The sequence below is a fragment of the Megascapheus bottae genome, chromosome 11 (genome assembly GCF_031878675.1).
Source record: "Megascapheus bottae isolate mThoBot1 chromosome 11, mThoBot2.hap1, whole genome shotgun sequence".
NCBI classification, from domain to species: Eukaryota; Metazoa; Chordata; class Mammalia; order Rodentia; family Geomyidae; genus Megascapheus; species Megascapheus bottae.
The window spans coordinates 8,016,274-8,034,207 of NC_143519.1; the positions used below are offsets into that span (position 1 = coordinate 8,016,274).

The following is a 17,934-nucleotide window of genomic DNA, read 5'->3' on the forward strand; positions in this document are numbered from 1 at the left end:
CTCCATGATTCCTTTTTATAAATAGCTAGACTTCTGCCATGTATAATCTTACTATTGTTTTATAAGCAGTTTTCAATACTATTATTATAAAATTTCATAGCATTGGTTATCTAGTAGTGTGTAAGGAATGATCCGGATGTTAAATATTTGGTAGTAAATTAGTCTTCTGTATTCCGAGTTGATTCTGTGATTCTGTGCATCAGGAACCTGGGCCCAGGTTTCCTGAGCATGTGTAGCTGTCTCACAAAATTTCACTCAAGATATGGCAGAGGCAGCAGTCACCCAGAAGCCATTCTTGGGGTGAGACTGTTTCCAAGATAAGTCACTCACATGACTATTGGAGGAAGACTTCTGTTTCTTAAGGGCTACTGTCAGGAAGCCATCATCACAAAATGGGCCTTTGCCTCCTCATGGAGTGTCTCACAGTATGGCACTTGGCTTCTTCCAGAGCAGACAAATCAGAGAGAGAGCAGGGTGAAGGCTGCATTGTCTTTTATGGCCTCATCTTGCATGATGCCTTCTATTTTTCCTCAACTTGCTGGTTGCACACAGTCGGCGTGAGAGGGAATCACACCACAATAGGAGCATAAGCAGCTGAAGGCCATGTTGGACCTACTATAATGGAAAGTTTTAGTGGCCACATAAATTTTATCATGTAGCTCCCTACACAAGTATCAATGGCTCATTCAAGATTGGATACCATTGCCAGTATTGTGATTGTAAATAATCCCATAAAAAGCACTTTTGTTTTTCATCACAATTTCTGAATATTTTCTGAGCACATAGTCCTAGAAGTAGGATTGTAGAATTACTAAAACAAAAGTAGTTTTCTTGTTTCCCCTATAAATTGGCACCATAAAGCAAATTAATACTTATAGGGCTTATTTCAGTTAGCATATGCATTTTCATCTGTTTTCTAATAACATGACACACTGATTATTTGTATCTCACTTTATGATTTCCATGTGCAATATATCTTACCAGGATATTTTATTTAAAAAAAAACTATTTGGATACTTATCACATATGGGGTTTCTTTCTCATTGTTATTTAACCATTTTATAGATTCTCCTGAGTTTGTTTGTTGCCGTCATTTTGGACAACTTAGAACTTGATGAAGATCTAAAGAAGCTTAAACAAGTAAGTGATATATGAAAAATTTTTCTGAAAACAAAAGCAAAATTTCTAAAGGCAGCCTGTGTTTACAGTAATAGAAACTTTGAGTCCCAAAGAAATGCCAAATAGAATTTATTAAGTGAAGATAGTCTGAGTTGTCAAAATAATATTCTTTCTAAACTTAACCTTTATCTATATAATAGTTAAATTGTATAACTATAAATTCCTAGGGATACTTTTATATTAATAATGTATTTGAGTAAAAGTAAGATGGACATAGCTTTATAAGTTGGACCTGGGACTATTTGATAAAGGATTTTTGGAAATCAAATGACTCAAAACCAGATTGTAATTTTACCTAGTTATATATAATGTTCTTGATCATGATCACAAAAAAATGAAACACAGACTTTTCTGACCTCTGAACAATAAAAGAAAGTTTAATTTGGGTGACCATAGTGATTATATAAAGTAAAATAACTGAACAGATATGTGTCTCTTTATGAAACAGATTATGTGTCATAGCATTCAATAGTCTACCCAAAGTATGGAAACAGAAGTCTTTTAAGATCATGTTATTAATGGTGGAATGGTAGCAGATATGATCCAGTAGCTACTCCCATTGTTTTTGTTCCATGAAGGATACTTGGTTTGCATATTATGCTCTACTGAAAAATACAAATACTTTGAGAAGTAGGGTTTCAGAGAGGAAGAGGGAAAAAGAGACTGAGAGAGAAAGAGACATCAGTAAGGTTTTCTTGGATGACCCTCTACAAATATAACCAAAGTTCAACATCAGTACTACCAGAATGATACAAAGGCCTTACACAGACAAGATTATCAAGTTATCTGTTTTAAACACAGAAATTAAACATAACCTATCAAGAATTATCTTAATTATTATAAATATACATAGTATTTACTTTGAACTTTTTATTTCTATAACCCTTCTCTATAACACCACTTCTTTAACCAAGAGTAATAAATAAAAAAAATACAATTTTATATATAACTCCTACTTTGCACATGCTGAGGAAAATGTTTTTTAAATTGATCTCGAGCTACACAGGTAAATGGTCTGTGGTAGAGGTTTTGTTCTAGATCTTTCACTTTTAAGGTAGCAAGGAGAGTATCTTCAAGATTTAGGACATTATTTTATGCCACTGATGCCAAATATATTATGTGAGTCTTACTTGTATAAAATATTTAATATGTGAATATAAAATTGAAAATAATCAACTTTCCAGATCCAGAGTTTAGATACAAAATTTCCTGAATACCATATTGAGTACGTGTAGATTATGAATATCCCCTGACATAATACATTAAAAATGTACATTAATATATAAAGTTAAAACTATTTAATTTTTTTCCTAACTGGAGCTACAGTCAGACTCAATGTGGGATAATGAAACTACTCATCAAACAAAACTTGCCCACAGTTAAATAATTTTTCTACTAGAAAGGAGTGAAAAATGTCACACATTTTTCAACTTAAGAAAGCAGCAAAATGAACCCTTATGAAAGCTGTCAATGAGGAGATGGAGGAGAGGAGAATTAGAAACATGCTGTAGATGCTAGTAGCGAGACACGTTTGAACCAACAAGGGAGACCAAAGAGGATGAAAGTGGTCAAACCAGATTGCTTGCATCTATGAAAACAAAACAGTGACATCTATGGGTGTTGTTTTAGGAAAGGGGACAGGAGGTGGGGATAGAGAGAGTGACATTCATTAGAGTCCACTGCAGACATGCATGGAAATGTCAGAATGAAATCCCCTCCTGCAGGACTAAGGTAGACTCATCTTACTAAAAAAAAAAAAGTCTTTCTCCTCATTTGAGTGAATTGTTTCCACCATAAAGACACAGAATCTCTCTATTTAGTATCTACTGGAGGTGACATGGTTGAAAATAAGGCCTTTTTCCAGTGAAATCAATAAAAATGAGGTCAGTGGAGTAGGCCTTCAGGAAGAGAGAAGGGACACAGACATCTGTGGGGAAGGGCATTTGTGACCAAGAAACATCTGCTCACAACATGAAGGATGCACAGCCACCAGAAGCTGGGACACAATGATGGTTAGAGACTCTCTTCAGAACTGCCAGAAGGAGACTAGAGTCTAACCCTCAAAGTAGGAGAGGGTGACTTTCTGTCATTTCAAGGTATCCAGATCTCGGTAGTTCAGGAAAATAGCCCTAGAGAATGAATCCCCCTCCACTTCCTTGCCCCAAGAACAACTGGTCATTTTCCAAAGCTGAAAACCCATGCAGCCCTGAGTTTAAGACAATGCAGCAAGCAACAAGGGCAACTTCAGGATTGCAGGCCAGCCCAGAGCAGCGTTTGAGCCACTGGAACCATTTTCTGCTGCCCTGACTCAAACAAATCCTCAACTTGTATGCATGCAAGTCTTCTAATCCTGGAAGAAGTGTTCCTGTATGCCCTTCATGCATTTCACTCTGTGTCCGCGGGTCCCCGGAACCAGGTCACTCCATCTGGGACACGTTGTACCCCCTCTACTACAGAAAGTTGGAGATTTCCATTTTAGTTTAGTTTAGCCCTTATCATTGAATGACCCTAAAGTTACATGTCTAAAATAAGCTCTTCCATTTATATTAGGGAGTTGTGGTTGTGTCGCTCTTTATTGTGTTGGTTCAAAATAACTCTTAGTTTACTTTTCCATAGCTCTCTGAAGAGGAAGTTCCCATTTGCTTTCTTGCTTTTGTTGTTAAAGAGTGATGGGGGGGAAGGAAAACATGCCCAAACTTGGGGACGACTTTCATTGTATTTCCTTTAATAAAAAGAAAAATTTTAAGAACTGACTGCACTGAACCATATATATGTATATGTATATATGTATAATATGTATATATATACATATATATATATATATGAGAATGAAAAGCACTCCAAAACACTCTCTTTGTTTTCTAGCTCTTGTCAATGGGAAGCTAGATTGTTACAACTCTAAGAAAACAGTGTGACAATTGGTTTTTGGTTTTATGCAGCATCTGACAGTTGTTGAATCTCAAAAAGGCACTGGCTACAACTTGCTATGAGCAGTTGGAATAATAAGTTTTATCCTCTGTAGTCTGAGATGCCAGACTTGATCATATCGGGGTCCTCGTCGCTGTCCTAATGCCTTTAGGACTCAAGTTTTTTTGTTTATTTGTTTTGTTTTTTCATTTTTTTCATATATTTTTATTGTAATTAATAGAAGGGTTACATTATATTTGCCAGATAGAAGGTGCATTACTTCACATACATTGACACCCTTTCTCATGTCTTGGTCCCCATTTCCCCCACACACACCCACCCCTCATCTTGTTTTCCCACCTTCTCTATCCAATTTCAAATAACCAAATATAAATATATACAGTATATCAGATAACAAAGTGAGATACTGTAACAATATGAGATAACCAAGGGATAGCAAAAGAGATGAGCGATAACATAGTACATTAAGGACAACAATCACTCATTATATGGCTTTTGTTTCTATATCCTAGGGGTCCTTTCATTTAGCGTCATACTATATGGCCTTATGTATCTAGGTTTTGCTCTATTGCAAATCTCTGCTAGGAGAGGCCAAGGTTTCTACTGATTATGACAAATGAGGGAAACCATTGAGCTTAAGTTCCTTTGAGTCTGGCTTACTTTACATAATATGATTTTTTCTAAGTCTTTCCATTTCCTAACAAATGGGACAATGTAATTCTTTCTGACAGCAGCATAGAATTCCACTATGTACAAATACCACATCTTGTTGATCAAGTTTTATACATCCTCTCTGGTTCTGGTTTCTGAGGAGTTCAAAGACTTTTCTGCCCTGAATTTTACCATCTGATTATTCATTTATTCACAAATATTCTATTTTCTCTATGAACAAGAGACATTTCATCAGGAACAAAAGAAATAAGACTAAACAAATAAGTTCTCTCAATCTAATTTGAGTATGCCTTATCCAAATCTGTGGGATGAGGTGTTTTTCAGATTTCAGAGGTTTGGGCATTGAGGGGAATTTACATTGATTTAACTGGTTAAGCATTGCCGACTTGCTTCCTGGCCTGTTGGTTCAGCATGACCAAGCATAAGTCAAGATGGTTGGAATTAATCATTAAGACAGTGGGTAGGACCTGACACCCGTGCTGTCCAGTTACAAAAGCTAGGGTATGTCTGAAGACAGAGCTGAGCTACAGAGCTGATAGAACTTGATAGGGCCACTGGCTTCAAGTAAAGCACATTGGCTATTGAAAGACAACCACTTTTTGCATAAAATGTGTTGATATAAATTTTCACAGTGCATCCAGTAAGCCCTTTTCTTAAGGTATAAAAAAAATGTGATGTGAAAATTCAGGCATGATGCAGGAAATTCGATCCCATTGCTTGAAAAGGGACAGAGTGCTACTGAGGGGACAGAGTGCTACTGAGATCCAAACTCCAAAATGCGAGGACTCAAGCCTATAATAGGTGTCTTCTCCTTTAATGACTGTTTATTTTGTGATGAATGCCCTTGCTGACAAAACGTTCTGGGTACACCAACGTGAAACAAGGAAATGTACTGTAGATAATGAAAGTCACATTTCACGCTGGCAGAGAAAGGAATTAGAAGTAAATGAAGGAGACAGGGCAGAATGAATCAACTCTGCGATGACAGGTGACGGAAGGATACCGGTGTGAAGTGAGTTTGTTTCAGAAGAAAACAGATATGTTAGACTCTTGGTACCTGTGGAGTGTGGTTCCATAAAGGCTGCCACTTAGGGGACTCTGAGCAACTTGTGTGTGCAGAGGCCAGCCTTGCACCAGCTCAGGCCCACTCTCGTCCTCCACAATTCCACTCAACGCCTGCAGTAACAGGCCAACTCTGGTACTGCTCTTAGGCACACTCACTTTTACATTGTTTTGGGGGCACCATTGGCTTTGATAGAAATTTTTTTCTACAAAATTAACACAATAGCACTTAGTAGTAGATCACATAGCAATTTAAGCACCAAAAATGGGTAACATAGGACTAACACCTCTGCATCAACTGAGCTGTGTAGTATATGTGGAAATTTAAAATACTTGTTTGGGAAATTTCTTTTTACTTATTTTTACCATGCTTGGCCATAAGCACATGAAAAATAAAATCCATTAGTAAGGTGTGTTTCATGTAGAATGCATGCATATAAGCATACATACATACATTATGCATTATATTTGCATATAAGCATACATACATATGCTTTATGGTTATATCAAGCACATACATACACATAGGTACATACACAGAAAACTATATATAGACATGTGCATGAGGGTTAGTACATACATTTCCAGGAAGCAACAGGAGACACTCATTCCCCTTTCCTGGTTTGTCCTTCGTTGGTTTCAGTTACCCAAATAAAACTGTAATATAAACACATTAAATTCAAAATTATAGCAAAATTAATTATTTCTTTTTAGGATTTTTTTTCCAAGAGAAGTTCTTGCTATATTGCTCAGGTAGTTCTCGAATTACCTGGCTCATGGGATCTTATCGGTCTCAGCTTCCTGATTAGCTGGAACTATAAAAAGATGCCACTGTGCCCAGTTTCAATTCATAAGCTTTAAATTGCATACTATGCTACAGAATGTGGTGTTATCTCATCCCATGTCATCCAGCTGTGTCGTGTCTCACTGGAACATAAATTCTCCCTTTACCCATCATATCATGCTGTGTATAGCATCCACCCGTTTACCTGTCTCAGGTTTCAAATAGACAGTCAGTCTAATGCTAGCATGAAAGTAAGCCTTCCTTCCTTGTTAATGGCCTCAAAGCACAAAAGCAGAATTGCTGGCAATTTGGGAATACCAATGCTGTGAATACTTCCTTTAAGTGAAAATACAATCAGGTATTTTGAGTATGGGAGCACCATATTCAGACACCTTTTATTATACTATGCCACAACTATTCTCATATTGTTGTTGTTCATCTCTCACAATGCCTAACTTGCTATTAAACTTTAGGATGGGTGTGTATATAGAGGAAACACATGGTATGTAGTAGGGTAAGTACTTCCAGACAGCCTCTGGAAGGTCTTGATGTGTATCCCCCAGGGATGGGGGATTAAGTGTACTCAGCACAATGAAAGAATCTAGTACTAAGATTCTTGTCCTAGAATTCTGTGATGCCAAAACATTAGGGAAAAGGAGTGGAGGGAGGGAGGGAGGGAGGAGACAACTGAAATTGTAAGAGAAAGAGCTAGGAACTGTAATGTTGTGTCCTAGAGAAAGTGCATTCAGACAGAAGCCTGGAAATTCAAAGTCCTGCACTTTAGTTAAAAGTATTTGTTCAAGGTTATTTCTTAGTTTTGAATATTTGATATGTGGTTACATAAGATGTTAGCATTAAGAAAGCCGGGTCAAGGGTATACAGGAACTGTATACTTCTTGAAATTCTTATGTAAGATTAAAGCATTTCAAAATGAAGTGAATGTTTGTAAATGCGGGTGTGTTTTCTATGGTAAACGCTCATAACAGCATAAATTAGCTATGTTGCATTGCTCAGAAATTTATACATCTGGGGCTGGGAGTTTGGCCTAGTGGTAGAGTGCTTGTCTAGCATACACAAAGAACCAGATTTGATTCCTTGGTACCACATGCTTCTGCATACTGTGGAAGTGGTGCTGTGGCTCAAGTAGCAGAGCTCTAGCCTTGAGAAAGCCCAAGGACAGCGCGCAGGCCCTGAGTTCAAGTCCTAGGACTGGCAAAAATAAATATACATCTGCAAAGCTTTATCCCCAGTTCCTATGAATGACAGTCCATCTTGAGGAGCTAGCTTCACACAACGCATTAAAAGCCAAATGCTTTGGATGATTTTCTTTTCTAAGAGAACATCCAAACTGACTCGTCATTTTTCCTGGAAGATACCACCTGTGCAGGGTAGCAAGCTTAACTCCACATCATAAGGAATTCCAGGAAGACTTAATAGAGTGATGAGAAATATCACAAAGGGCCAATATTTTCTGTTTATGGTCCAGTATTGAGGTGACCTTCTCTGTTCACTTGCTCACTGCGTGTCACCATTGTCTTGTGTGTGGAAATGCACAAGGTAAACCCCAAGGCTACAAAGAGTCCCACTTAATTAAAAATAGGCACCTTAGTAGAGGGAAGCCTGCATAATCAGAAAGCTAGAATGCAAAGCCCTGGGTAATAAGGCAGAGATACAAGGTACACAGAGGAACATGTGTTTCACTTAGATTAGAAGCAGGTCCCAGGAGATGTGTCAGAATGATGAATCGAATTATGTTTAGAAAGTAGGGAAAACTGCTAATAAGAGTAATGCAAAGTACAAAGCTGCAGAAGTACATACAAATGTTTTGTTTGCAAAAATTGTTTGAGGAGAGCAGAATAAAGCAATTGAACCAGAAACCGGGAAGTTTGTAGTCAAATCTCCAGGTTCACACAAGACTAGCTGTTGGGACTTTGCATGACTGATTTAAGCTCCTGGAACCTTGGTTTCTTCATCTACAACAATGTAGGTGTAGTGCTAATTGTAGATCTTACAACAGCAAACTATTTTAATGAATAATGATTATTAGCCACTCCAGGTACTAAACTTAGGATCCAATGCACTTTTGCTATTCAACTACCACTTGTGGTTCTGAGATATCTTTGAGAAGATGATTTTGGTAGCATTTATAAATTAAACACATCTAGAAGGAGTGTGTGCTGCAGAAAGAGAATGAAATATGAGAACTCATATGAGAAATAACTGAATGGAAGGGGTACACAACCTCACTGCAGAAAAGCAAAGGCATTGGAGGATATTGTCATTCATACATATATATGATATTGTCATATATCTACACACACTATAAATGTATGTATAGAAGTGTGTGTGTATGAGTGTGTGTGTGTGTGTGTGTGTGTGTATGTGTGTGTGTGTGTTCTCTATCTGTCCCCCTTGCTAATGTGAAATATAATACTCCTGCAGAACTTGAAGCCACTATGACATAATGAGAGCTTTGGGGCTGGAACTGAGGGCCAGGGTACTTTCCACTCAAAGCTGAGTGGAACTGTACCACTTGAACCACAGTTCCACTTGCAGGTTTTGGGTGGTTAATGGAGATAACAATCCTGTGAACTTTCCTTCCAGAACTGGCTTTGAACAGTAGTCCTCAGATCTTGGACCCCTGAGTATCTAGGATTACAAGTCAGAGCTAACATCAGCTGACTGAGCTTGGATTTTTATAGCACATTTCCCTGGAGTAATTTAAATCATAGGCAGTATGCTATCTTGTTTATATATCTGGCATTTATATAAAAGAGTGAATATTGTCACTATAAGATGGAACCCAAATTTAAATGTTTCATGTTATTTATTTTACTGTTTTATTACACTGTATTATCATATATTTCCTAAATCAAGAAGGAAGGGCAATTATAGAATTATGCACACACAAACATATACATACAGGCTTCATATGCATGTGCATACACATGTATATAAATAGACATATATTTCATTCCTTTTGGTATTGGCTTTTCCATGTTAAGGAGAGTCTTTTTATAAAATGAACTAAATATGCCATTAGCAAAGAACAATGTGTTTTATCATAATAAGAATATTTCTATAAGTCAGTAATTTCCCAAACCAAAACAATGGTGTCTCAATTAAATAGCACAAGGGAGATGTAATGTATAATAGAGGAGTTTGGAATCTAGAACAGAAAGCAGCAAAACAATCTTTATTCATCACCACTGTCTAAAAAGTAATTCACTCCATTAATGGGATTTTAATAGTGGATACATATAATCTATCCACTCAGTATAATGAGGCAATCTACTTTTTAAATAGATTCATATTTTTCTTCAGAATTTATTGAAGTTGCCACTAGCTTATCATTGTTATAAATATTATTTGCCGTGTTGTCCAAGTAACCTTCTGAAAGACATTTAAAAGCTGTAGGATTGCAAGTTCAGTGTGATGAACGTGAAGAAAAACATTTCATGTGCATGCCAATGTCTCACAATGTAATATCAAATCAACAGCTCTTGGTAAGTGCTCTCACCTAGGGGCCAAAAATCACAACACAGAAGATCTCTCTTCCCAGGGTCCAGAATCTCCCAATAAGCACCAACAACTCTCCCCAAACTTCCTTACCTGGCAAACTGGACGGGTGGATGGGTGGGTGGATGGATGGATAGGTTGATGGGTTGCTGGATGGGTAGACTGGTAAATGAGTAGGTGGGTAGGTGGATGGATGGATGGATGGATGGATGGATGGATGGATGGATGGATGGATGGATGGGTGGGTGGGATGGATAGCTGGATGGATGAGTGCATGAATGGATAAGTTGGTGCGTTGGTGGATGGGTGGGGGTAGATGGATGAATGGTCGGTGGATGGGTGGATGGGCAGATGGGTGGATAGATAGATGGATAGATGGGTGGATGAGTGTATGACAGATTGATGAGTAACAGATTGGAATTTATGTGTCAAAGATTATATTGCATGCAATTAATCCACTCATGTGATAAAATTACTGTGAATGTTTCAGGGTACTAGCTGTCATACAATAATATGGTTATTGTGCTCATTGGGCCAACAATGAAATATGGATGGCCTCAGTAGATTTGCCAAAGCAATTAAATCCCCAGTTTAACCATGAGAATACACTATTTGTTAAAGATTTTTCCCTTTTTTAAAATAAACATTTTAGAAGTGTGTAGTATTACATTCTTATGTAATCATGAAAGTTGGCTGTCCTTTTCCCACAGCCAAAAATAATAGTTTTCCCCTTTGAGAAACTAATAGATTTAACAAGCTGCCGGGGATTTTCTTTACTGTTCTGTAGAAAGATTTTATAATAACCCGGGGATACCATTTAAAGTCAATGCATTTGATCATTACTCCAGATAACCATCTGCTGTAACCCAAGAGCCACACAACATGGATCAGAAAACCACATAAACAAATTAGCTAAGGAAAGTCCCTTAAAGAAGTAATAATCCTTTAAGCTTTATGAAGACTACTGTGAATTGTTATGCCAGGTATAGGCCCAGGAAAGTCAGCAAGTTCCATGGTGTCAAGAAGCCGGCATGTGTTCACAGACACAGAAGGAGAAACTCTTCTTTCCCTTGTTGAAAATAGGGTTGTCATTTTTTAAAAAGATTTTATTAACATTGAATTTTACATCATATTTCAAATGTCATGTTTAACAAACAAGTATTGAAGAAGGGAATTTCTATATACAATCCCTGGCACATCGATTGTAGAACATAATTAAAATGAAGCTGAGGATTTGTATGTCATAGACACATATCACTATAAATAAACATTATGTCTATAGAGTATATATCCCATCTTATATTTTTATGTCTATGTAGTTATGTTTATATCTCCAAGGTTATGGATGGGGTTGTCATTTTTAACACACACAAAACCAAAACTGATATTCCAGTTTCATGAACCCACACATCTATGCACATTTTCCCAACTAGCATAGACTTGATGTGAAAATGAGAGTTGTTCACAAGTCTGGATCGTTTTGAGATTGTTTTCATTAGGAACACCACACACGAAAAATATCCCCCTTCCTAATTCTACCTAATGTTATCTTCCAATTCAGTTATTTTCAGAGCCTGCAGAAAGGAAGTGAAACTGAATAATGATTGATTATCTGCCCAGAAGTAAACACAGACAGCAAAGCACGGGATTTAAGTAATGAGGTAGAGCAGATTCTGTGCAGAGCAATGACATTGTAATTTTCTGGGAAGTCCAGCTTAGAGAAAAGCTTCCAGCCACTCTCCGTGCCCTGATACCTCAGGGAGACAGATGCCAGGCTATAGAATAGCATGAGCTCAGATTATTTATATTTTTAAAACTCAAAATTTGAAATGTATTCCTTTGAGTCTAATTTCCTTTTTATTTTTTTGCAAATGTGTTTTTTCTCCTTTCACTAAGTGACTCTGCTACAGAGCTATCATCTGATCTCTCAGTTAGAGTCAGACTTCAGGCTCAGTTGGTGGTATTATCGACTTTCCCTTTTGTCTGTGCTTTACATTGGGGTTTTTCAACATAAAGGGACAAAGCTTAGCATTCTCTATAGTGTGTGCCTTCCCTTCCAAATTCTTGATCTTTGAATTTTTAATGGACATTTGCAATTATAATTACTTTTTTGTTAAAAGGCCTCCTTTTGGAGGGAATAATATAATTATCTTAAATTCATATCCAGTTCTTTTATTGACATTATTCACTCATTTACATCAAAGTAGATTAACTCCTAGAAAAATCTGTATTTCAATGCAGAAAGTAGAAAGAATTTGGATAAAAGGTAGACTATCATTTTATTATCTTTTTAAAGAAACTTTCAAGTGACTTCAAAGAACTATGAAATACTTTCATTTGTCCCTATCTCCTCCAGTCATGTCTAGCTCTGTTTTCTCTCTATATCTTAGTCAAAGTTCACGGGTGTGGAAGGAGAAATACTTGTGTCACTACTGGTAATGAAATAAACTAGCCCCCTTTACTCTTTAGCCTTTCGTTGAACTGGAATATCTAGATGGAAAGAGGAATTGTGCCAATGTTTTACCAACTGAATCCATCAAGAACTATCCAGCATACCTTACAAGCAAGCCCCTGGCCTTGCACCTGCAGGTCTCCTCCCACTCCCCTAGCCCAGCACAGCATTGCCCGTTTGTTGACCTTGCAATTGGTGGAATCTTGCTGTATAGACTCTCCTGTGATATATGGCTTCTTTCTTTTTTTTTTCTGTTATCTAGGTAATGTATAGAGGGTTGCAGTTACATTCGTCAGGTAGTAGGTACATTATTTCTTACACATTGATACCCCTTCTCATATTTTTGTCCCCACTTCCCTACCCCACCCCCTCCCACTCATCTCATTTTGCCCCCTTCCCTTTCCTACTTCAAATAAACAAATAAACATATATCCCATATACCAGGTAACAAAGTCAGATACAGTAACAATATGAGATTCACCAAAAAGAGAAGAGAAATAACACAGTACGTTAAGAACAACAATCACACAAGATAAAGCTCTTGTTTCCATATCCTAGAGAATGTTTCATTTAGTCTCATCCTATATGACCTTATGTATCCAGGTTTTGTGCTATTCTAATCCTCTGCTAGGAGAGGCCTAGATGTGTGCTAATTATTACCAATGAGGGAAACCATTGAGTCTGTATTCCTTTGAGTCTGGCTTACTTCAGTTAATATGATTTTTTCCAAGTCTTTCATTTCCTTACAAATGGGGCAATGTCATTCTTTCTGCTGACAGCATAGAACTGCATTGTGTATAAGTACCACATCTTCTTGATCCAGTCATCTACTGAGGGGCATCTGGGTGGTTCCATATCTTCGTTATGGTAAATAAAGCTGAAATGAACATAATTATGCTAGTGGCTTTAGTATGTCTTATTTCTGGACATTTGGGTAAATGCCAAGGAATGAGTCTCTGCTTAGTTTTTTGATTTCCAGAGTGGTTGAATGAGTTTGCACTCCCACCAACAGTGTAGTAGTGATCCCTCCTGGCCGCATCCCCTCCAGCATCTGTTGTTATTAGATTTCTTGATCATGGCCATTCTAATTGGACTGAGGAGGAATCTCAAAGTAGTTTTGCAGTTCTTTTATGGCCAGAGATATCAAGCATTTCTTCATGTGTCCATATAGACCATTTTTTTCCTCTTCAGAGAAGTCTCTCTTTAAGTCTTTACTCCATCTTTTAACGGGGTAGTTGTTTTTTTGAAGATTTGTTTTGAAGAGATTCAATTTTTTTAGCTGTAGGTATATTTTAGATATGAGGTCTTTATCTGTTGTCATATGGCTTCTTTCACTCCAGACTTCAACCACAGGCTGATGTTAGGTTGTAGTTCACACATTCAGATGTGTAAGTAAACTAAAATCTGTTTTCCATCCCACTGCAGATGTGCTTTGGGTGCTTGACAGTGGGGGTCTTACAAATGGCAGTTCATGGGCCTGTGAGGGCACAGGTGGAGATATGGTCCCCACTTCTCTGTCTGGTACTCAGTTTGGGGCAGCCCAGTGGGGTTCCGAACATGTTTCCTTATTTCAGTTGATGTTGCTTATCTGTTAAGCACAGGAAAAGCTCATGGGAACTGCCATTCAGAAAGAGACCCTTTCATCCTTGTAGGAAGTAATTCACTGCTCCACTGAGAGAGTCAGGTGCCAGCTATTCGAGCTGCCGGTCATGTTGATATCTTTAAACTGAGCATTCTGAAAAGTTGTGCAGCCACAGGGCCCAGAATTTGAGAGAATTCACAGAGCCACGCAGAACCTTCCAGGTCCTCAGAAAGAGCTTTCCTTTTGTCCTGTGTAGTTCTACGGGACAGTGGCCCCCTCCTACTAAGTCCTAATTCATTTCCAGTGGTTATCAGCAGAACTCAGAAAGGGAAAATGTGGTCACGTCTTATTTCTGCATCCCTGTAACAGAGTCCAAAGCCATTGGGACTGGATTCAGAGACGATCATATCAGTGTTATAAACAAACGAGTCAGAAGGTATTTCCTCCTCCCCCCTGCTTCATCCAACTCAGCCTGTCACAGGCCCCACATCACTGATCACCTTGCTGTGCCTTAATAAATAACTTATTTTTAATAACCTAACATTATCATCTTCACTGCCTGAATAGCTTTACTGCATTTCTTTCACCATGTACTCTATGTATCACTGACAAGTGCTTTCTATACCATCTTATCAATGACCTAGAAAACCAGTCTCTCCCTCATAGTCTTCATTGGGGCACTTTTTCTGATAGCCTCAACTTATTTTGTTCCTTTACTGTTGTCAGTGCATTACCTCCCCATCCCCAGAATGTGGCAATGCGCACAGAAGGAGGAGCTGGCAAACAGCAGAGCCCCCTGAGATCACAATCTAAGCAAAGGCCACAGTTGAATTACATCTGTTATACAGAGCTGAAACAGAAGAGCAATTCTTGTAGCAGAATGAGAAAAATCAGAGATCAGGCCACATAATCCACTATGATCAGACAGCCAGAGAGCTAAACGGTCAATCAAATTCAAGTTGGAATCTAAGGGAGGAAGGAAGGAAGGAAGGAAAGAAGGAAGGAAGGGAGGGAGGGAGGGAGGGAGGGAGGGAGGGGAGGAGAAGGAGGAAAAAGAGAAGAGAAGAAAGGAGAGGAGAGGAGGAGAAAAGAGAACAAAAAAGAAGAGAAAAAATAAAAAGAAACACTCCCATTCTTCTGCCCAGTGACTGTTTCCCTATATGAGTAGGAGAGAATCATTGTCTTTCTCTTCCAGTCACCAAGCTTTACTGGTCCCTAGTGCTTATCTTTCCACAGTCTCAAAATAATTCATAATTTGGAAGCAACAAGACACTGCACAAGAGGTAATAAACCAATGGGTTTCAACTCTTCTGAATCCTTACAAAAGGTTGCCTGAATTCAACACACTGTGAATAATATGTGGAGCCAGGACAGAAGGCAGAAGAGACATGGAGAAGTAAGTTCCATATTACAGAGAGGCCACTGAAAAAGAACTAATAGAGGTCTGAGGGCCCTGGAGAAAAGTCAACATTAGAAGGAAGGAAAAAGAGTTAAAACGGATTGACTAAATTCTGCCAAACAAATGAATTCTTGTGTTTCTCCTTAGTTAGCATCACTCATGTTAAACCAATTTTCCTGAAACCCAGTTTGCAGAAATATAAATATCTACTCTTGCATAGATAAACACATAGATGAGGAAGCACATTTGCTGGCTATCTTAAGAATACTTAAAGCATTTCCAGACCTAACTGGAAAAGTTAATCACAAGTACATTGTCTTTATCTTAAGCTTTCTGTAATCTGTCAGATTATGTATGTTCAAGATTTTTCTTTTCAAATATCACCACATTAGTATGGTTATTTAACTTGTATTTTCTTTTGTTTTTCATTCTTTGGATTTCTAATTCTACATTGTACATGTGTCAAACCAATTTTCTTGCTTAAATATGTGAATGTTTGTAAGTGAAAACTGGGAAAAAATAGTGTATGGACAGAAAAGAGACTCATGTTTGTGGATAGGATAATATGAAGTTCTCCTTGCGCTTTCCTCTCTGCTGTAGTTTTCTTGTTAAATTTTGGACCAAGTAGTGCCATCTACATATAGAGACCATGGAAGACAATATACAATGCTTGGTAGGCCTCTGCTACCATCTACTGGTTGTTCATGTAATTGCTCATTATTAGCTCAAACTCTAAAACAGATTTTCTCTGTGGTACATTGTTCTCCAGAGTTCCCCTTTTATCTTTTATTTTCCCTTCAGTTGAAACAAAGTGAAGCAAATGCAGACACGAAAGAGAAGCTCCCCCTACGCCTGAGAATCTTTGAAAAGTTCCCCAACAGACCACAAATGGTGAAAATCTCAAAACTTCCTTCTGATTTTACAGTTCCTAAAATCAGGTATTACAATATTTCTTTCAGATACATAGTAAAAAAAAATCATGTTAAATTGTGGGGGTACATTTTTTCCAAAGTCATAACCTATATATCTCCTCTGTTTTAAAAATTTTGACCCCTGAGAGCAGAGTCTTCAGAGGAGAGGCTGGCACCCCAGACCCTCTGCTACTTGTCTCTAGGGACTCCTCCCAGAATGGCAAAGGATCTGGATGTGCTGGGACAGTGGAAGCAGGCTCATGTTAGGAAAAATTGCCTCTACAAGCCTTTTATTTTCAACTAAACAAAGAACTCACTCATGGGTGGGTTTCTGAGCCATTACAGCACTTGATTAGTTTGCCACATCTGGTCACAGTATAATTTACTTTTTACATTTTAAAGGAATTTTAGGATCAGGAGTGTGGCCTAATGGTAGAGTGCCTATCTAGAATGTAAGAAGCCCCAAGTTCAATTCTTTGGTTACCATGTACACAGAAAAAGCTGGAAGTGGTGTTTGGCTCAAATGGTAAAGCACTAGCCTTAAGAAAGTTCAAGGACGATGCCTAGGCCCTGAGTTCAAGCCCCAGGACTGGCCAAAAAAGGGAAAAAAGAAATTGTAGCATGTATGTGCATACACTTGTGTGTGTATGTGTGCATTTGTGTGCATGCATGCATGTACTGGGACTGCAACTCAGGGCCTGGATCTGTCTGTTTCCTTTTTCACTCAGTACTAGTGTTCTAGCACTTAAACCACAGTTCCAGGAATTATACTTTATACTCACAATAGCTTGATTTTCTACTACATTTACCTTTGGGTTAAACCAATATGTAGAAAGTATTTTAAAACAGCTACTTCTCATAAGTAAATGGCAGTCTTCCTGTGGCAGCTCAAAAAGTTGCAATCAGAAAAACAGGATTTCTTTTTAATTTAACTGATTTTTAAAGATATATATCTTGGCCAGGCAGGTGGCACATTCCTGTAATCCTAGCTACTTGAGAGGCTGAGATCTGAAGATCACAGTTCAAAGCCAGCCCAGGCACTAGACTGAGACATTCTTATCTCCAGGGGTAGGGTGGTAGCCTTGAGCTAAAGAGTTCAGGGAGAGCACCCAGGCTCAGAGCTCAAGCCCTACAACTAACAAAAGATAGATAGATAGATAGATAGATAGATAGATAGATAGATAGATAGATAGATAGATAGATAGGGTTAGATTGGATTTGGTACCATAATATTCTAATTCAAATAGAAAAGTGTAGCCCTATGTCACTGATGGCTGGGAGAAGAGCTGAGAAACCTGTGGATAAACAGTCTCCTGTCATGTGACGGTGTATTTATGCAGAGCATAACAACGACAGTGTCACTGGCCAACCTGACCTCATGTGACCCCTGCCACGTTCACAGCCCATCGTTCAAACACCTTTGCATGACACATATCTTTCTTTCTG

The 17,934-nt window shown here is 38.1% G+C and overlaps 1 protein-coding gene across 3 annotated transcripts in view; it reads left to right on the top strand.

The window, feature by feature from the left end:
• Nalcn (sodium leak channel, non-selective) overlaps positions 1-17,934 on the top strand; it is a 198,647-nt gene that overhangs the window by 115,874 nt on the left and 64,839 nt on the right. For 2 of the 3 annotated variants that reach the window (XM_090341914.1, XM_090341915.1), the window contains 2 exons: positions 1,066-1,140; positions 16,379-16,515. In XM_090341914.1, coding sequence (XP_090198040.1) covers positions 1,066-1,140; positions 16,379-16,515 — 212 coding nt within the window. The remainder of the gene's footprint in view (positions 1-1,065; positions 1,141-16,378; positions 16,516-17,934) is intronic. The other variant, XM_090341916.1, reaches the window with a different exon arrangement.